Genomic DNA, 5,199 nt, shown 5'->3' with positions numbered 1-5,199 from the left:
CGACATTTAATGGGGGAAAAAGGGGAAGGTCGGTTCTACAGAGTGTTATTTACAGGCAATGGGACTAGGGAATGGGGGATTGGGGATAGTTGGGGAGTATTGGGGAAATAGGGGAGTATTTACAAGCAGATATTGAGGCCAAGTCCCATATCCGCAACAATACATTTAAATTCATGGCAAGTCCATTGGCCAACTTGGTTCAAAATCTAAAAGAGTTTCCAAGTCTTTCTGAGTATTTTTGAGATAAAGATTTATTAACACAAAAGGGAATTTACCCTTATGATTATATGGACTCATTTGAGAGATTCATTGAAACACAACTTCCTTCAAAAGAAAATTTCTATAATAAATTAAATAATAGTCATATATCTGATAAAGATTATGTACACGCACAAAATGTTTGGGAAAAATATAACATCAAGAATCTTGGTGAGTATCATAATTTGTATCTCAAAACTGATGTGCTTTTATTGGCTGATGTATTTGAGGCTTTTAGATCTGTTTGTCGTGCTGGATATGGATTGGATCCTGCTCACTACTACACAGCGCCTGGTTTGGCTTGGAGCGCGATGCTGAAAATGACTAAACAAGATTTGGATTTGATAACCGATGTTGATATGCTTTTGATGATTGAAAAGGCTAAAAGAGGTGGAATTTCACAAGTCTGCTCGAGTAGATATGCAAAAGCAAATAACAAATATTTTCCAAATTATGATTCAACGAAAGAGAGTTCTTACTTGATGTACTATGATGCAAACATCCTGTATGGTTGGGCGATGTCTCAAGCTCTTCCTTATGGAAAACTTAAATGGGTAAAGGAAGAAGACCATAAAAAGGTTTTGCAAGATGTACGTATCTCCACACAAAAATAATTGGATGATTCTAAAGTCGGTTATTATTTTGAGGTTGATTTTAAATACCCTGAAGAACTTCATAATAAACATAAAGATCTACCATTTGCCTGTGAGAAAGAAAGTCCAAAGAAAGAATGGTTGAGTGATTATCAACAATCGTTTGATATAAAAGGTGAATCAACAGAAAAATTACTTACTACATTATATAACAAGAAAAATTATGTTCTACACCAAATAAATTTGCGACAATATTTATCAGAAGGTCTAAGAGTAGAGAAGATCCATAGGGTTCTAAAGTTCAATCAAAGTCATTGGCTAAAGGAGTACATTGATTTTAATACACAAAGAAGAACAGAGTCAAAAACAGTTTTTGAGAAAGACTTTTATAAATTGATGAATAATGCGGTCTTTGGTAAGACCATGGAGAACGTGAGGAAAAGACAAAATATCAGACTAGCAACATCTTGGGAACAAGCATCAAAATTAATTAATAGACCGAGTTTTATTAGAGCTGAGGTCTTTACTGAGAACTTTTGTGCGATCCATTTGATTAAAGAGAGTATTGAAATGGACAAACCTATTTATATTGGAACATCAATTCTTGATTTATCAAAGTCATTAATGTATGATTACTTTTATAATAACTTGAGGAAGAAATATTAAAATGATGTTCATCTACTTTATATGGATACAGATAGTCTTATTTTGAAAATTATTACTGATGATGTTTATTCAGACATGAAAAAGGACATTAATATCGATGATACTAGTAATTATAGTCTAGAGCAGGGGTCGGCAACCTTTTTGACATGAAGTGCCAGTTTGAAATGTTCTTGTTAATTAGTGTGCCATATCAACATTAAGTTTAACATTAAGTTTAATTATGACACCACATCAAAAAAATATTTCCAACAGACATGGAATTTTATTCCATCCATATATGCTACATGCATATCAACAACATTTTGAAGAAACATTTATCATAATCAGGACATTGTAATGATCATTTTATCATTCTAAAATTTGTCCCCAATGAGGTTACAAATTACATGCACGGACCCCATTTCAAAACACTGCTTTCAGTAACTCATATACAAAGTATTGCATTGGGAACAAATGTCAAAAAGGGAGAATAAAGTGTATCAAACAGAAATACCAGTACTATACAAGAATGCTGCCATCCTCATGAAAACATCCACATCTGAGTTGGAAAAAAGAGATGGACAAACAGCTACATATGAAACCCATGTGTACTACAAATAAACAGATGCCTACCAGTCAGTGTGATCCATGGCTCTGCTTTCCTTTGCTGAGCTCCATTGTCTGAGGGTTGTAGTTAGTCACTTTAAGTTGCACACATGCTTCGGAGTGGTCGGTTGTCAAACGACTGCGGGAGGGGCTGAGCACGTTCTTCATGTGTGAGAATATCTGCTCACAGAGGTACGTTGACCGGAAGACTGACAGCAAAGCCAGTGCAACGTTCTGGAGACAGCTGAACTTCTTCGGCACGGATGTCCAGCAGGTGAAGATGCAGGTTTCGTGATCTTGCACTGCCGTGGTTTCTAGTTGTTTCCGTAGCTCTGCAAACTTAGTCACCCACAGTGTTGAACTCTTCAGCTCAATCAGCTGCATTTCCACGTCCTGTGTATCCGACCAGTCTATCAGAGATAAATCCAATTCGTGTCCATCAAAGCTGTCTGGCTTGATCAAGAAAGAGAACATGGGTCCATACTTCTGAACGTCCCCAAATCGTGTTGTGAACTCCGACTCAAGCTCGCTCATGTATTTGCATATTTCAGCGGTGCTGAATCTGTGCTGCGAGGACAGCTCCCTTACGTGTCTGAAGTAGCGGAAAGTGGAGGTAGCAACATCGCTTGAAAAGATTGCTAGTTTGCCGACAAAAGCCGTCCATGTGTCGAACATGTCCAAAACAGTTTGCCCTGCACCTTGCAGTCGGGGATTGAGCTCGTTGAGGTGTCCCATAATATCCGTGAGAAACACAAGTTTCACAAGCCACTTCTCGTCCTCAAGTTCTGGGTAGTTTTGGCCCTATTCAGCCAGGAAGGCCTTGATGGCATAAAAAGCAGCTGACAAACCGCTCCAAAACTTTTCCGCAGCTTTGCCACCTAACCGCTGAGTGGAGAGGGATATCTTTGTATGTGCAGTCCATTTCCTCGAGCAGGGACTGGAACTGTCGGTGTGTCAAGCAGATCGCTTAACTATGAAGTTAATAACCTTTACTACCGTAGCCATAACCTCATTTAGATCTGAATTTGACATCTTTGCACAGAGGTTTTCTTGGTGTATTATGCAGTGGAGTTTCATGATGGGGTGACCGACTTTTTCCTCATTTAATCTGACAGCTCCCCTCTGTTTCCCGACCATGGCGGGGGCGCCATCTGTTGTCACTGCAAAAATCTTCCTGATGTCAATCTCTCGCTCCTCAAAATGTTCCATAAACACCTTGGCTATGTCCTCACCTTTTGTTGTGTCTGACATTGGCTTTAAGCAGCAGAGTTCCTCTCTCACCGTCGAATCACAGTATCTTGCCATGACTGCCAAACGTGGTATGTCATTCACGTCCATGCTCTCGTCAAGTGCCATGCTAAATACCACAGCATCTTTTAGCCCAGCTATTTGCTGCGCACTGACATTTTCTGCCATTTCTTCGATGCGGCGTTCAACACTTCCAGATGACATGGGAATATCTTTTATTCTTGATTTGATTATCTCTTTGTTTGCTAAGCCTTCAAACAGAACCTCTGAGCTACAGAGAAAAGCCTCCTTAATATATTCGCCATCAGTGAATGGCTTTCTGTGTTTTGCAATGCAATAAGCAATGCAATAGCTTGCTTCAGTCGCATGGTTCTTAGCAGTGGCAAAGATTTTGAGGGTGTTGGCTTGCTTCCCATACCTGGACACGGCACGTTTGATGGATTCTGCCTTGTCTGCCTGATATTTGAAAGTTTTCTCGTGCTTTGTCTCAAAATGGCGCTTAACACTCGACATTCAACAAATAACATTTTCAAAACATAAATTACACACAGCACGGTCCTTCTGAAAAACAAAACACCACTCTTCTGTCCATGAGGGCTGGAATGCCTGAAACCTTTACTTTAGCTTTCTTAGCTAGCGGGGTTGCCATCATCTACAGAACCTAAACCGCTTCACTGCAATTCCTGTGGGAAATGTGAGCGGGATGCCGTACCGTCAATCAAACTAAACAAGCATTCTGAGTATTGCGCTGCAATACATGGCCCCTACCGGCAGTCTGTCGTCCGGAAAACTGTTGGGGAAATTACCAAGGGTTATTTACCCACAGGTTCTGAATCGTTCCCAATCGCTAATTACCTCAGGACGGGCTCACCTGTGATTCGCACTCGGGAATTCGATTTATACACCTTGCAGACAGGTCAGCAGAAGCACGACAAAATAAGTCGTTGATAAAGAACCTTTCGAGTCGCTAAATATCAGTAATTTATTATATTTTCCGGTTCACGATCAATGATCGATGTGTATATAAAGGTTGTTCGGCTTGGCTCCACCCCTCCCGAAAGTGCGTGCTGTGTCGCGCTTTTGACATTCACAGACGAGGCTGAGGGCATGCGGTGCGGCTTGAGGAGAACTCTAGAATAAACAAGAGATATCCATTTAAAAAATATATTTTCGTTTAATTAACGATATCTGCCAAACCACGTGCCCTACCGCAAATTCCAAAAAGACATTTTAGTAGACTGACATGCTGAACAGATCTGTGAAGTTTCCCCTCGATTGGATCAAAAATGACGGAGGAGCTCGGTTTTAAAGGTTCATGCTTAAAAACGTCATAACTCTGAAACCATGTGACGCATGACGTCATGCTCGCTGACTTTTTTGTTCGTCATGGGTATGTGATTATGCCTGCAAAGGTTGGCCTCGATCTGTTCAGCCGTTGCAGAGAAAAAGGGGTTTCCGTGTTTTCACGAAAAACAATATGGCGGCCGAACCACGTGACCTGTGACGTCATAATTACCATTAAAGTATTCTACAGACCGAGTCGCCCCTACGGTGAAAATTTGATCTCAATCGGTCCTATTATTGCAGAAAAAAAATCTTTTTTAAAGGAAATTAAAACTTAAAATATCACTGAGTTAAGGATCATCAGAATTATCAGAATTCCCAAAGTTCAAAGTGCCATAACTTTGTCAAAAATGATCGAAACGTCGTGAAGTTCGAACTCGATCTGTAACCTATCATGAGGAAACCATCTGCCAAGTTTGACATCATTAGCATTAAGAGTTTAGAAAAAAAGTCCGGAAAACTGTTCTTTGCGTGACAGACTGACGGACTGACGGACTGACGGACT

At 40.2% G+C, this 5,199-nt stretch overlaps 1 protein-coding gene across 1 annotated transcript; it reads right to left on the bottom strand.

The window, feature by feature from the left end:
- Positions 1-2,132: 2,132 nt before the first annotated feature.
- On the bottom strand, positions 2,133-3,863 carry LOC137417364 (general transcription factor II-I repeat domain-containing protein 2-like). The gene is made up of 2 exons (XM_068103242.2): positions 3,099-3,863; positions 2,133-2,903 (listed from the first exon to the last, which is right to left on the bottom strand). Exons 1-2 carry the CDS (start codon positions 3,861-3,863, stop codon positions 2,133-2,135), a joined length of 1,536 nt encoding a protein of 511 aa, XP_067959343.2.
- Positions 3,864-5,199: the final 1,336 nt, after the last annotated feature.

The sequence above is a fragment of the Myxine glutinosa genome, chromosome 2 (genome assembly GCF_964187855.1).
Source record: "Myxine glutinosa chromosome 2, kmMyxGlut1.1, whole genome shotgun sequence".
In the NCBI taxonomy this organism is placed as follows: domain Eukaryota; kingdom Metazoa; phylum Chordata; class Myxini; order Myxiniformes; family Myxinidae; genus Myxine; species Myxine glutinosa.
This window is presented reverse-complemented; position numbering and strand designations above follow the sequence as displayed.

Coding starts and splice junctions, on each gene's coding strand:
- LOC137417364 (XM_068103242.2), bottom strand. CDS start 3,863: ATGTCGAGTGTTAAGCGCCATTTTGAGACAAAGCACGAGAAAACTTTC. Junction 2,904..3,098: donor TAAATGAGGTTATGGCTACG/GTAGTAAAGGTT, acceptor CTGGCTGAATAG/GGCCAAAACTACCCAGAACT.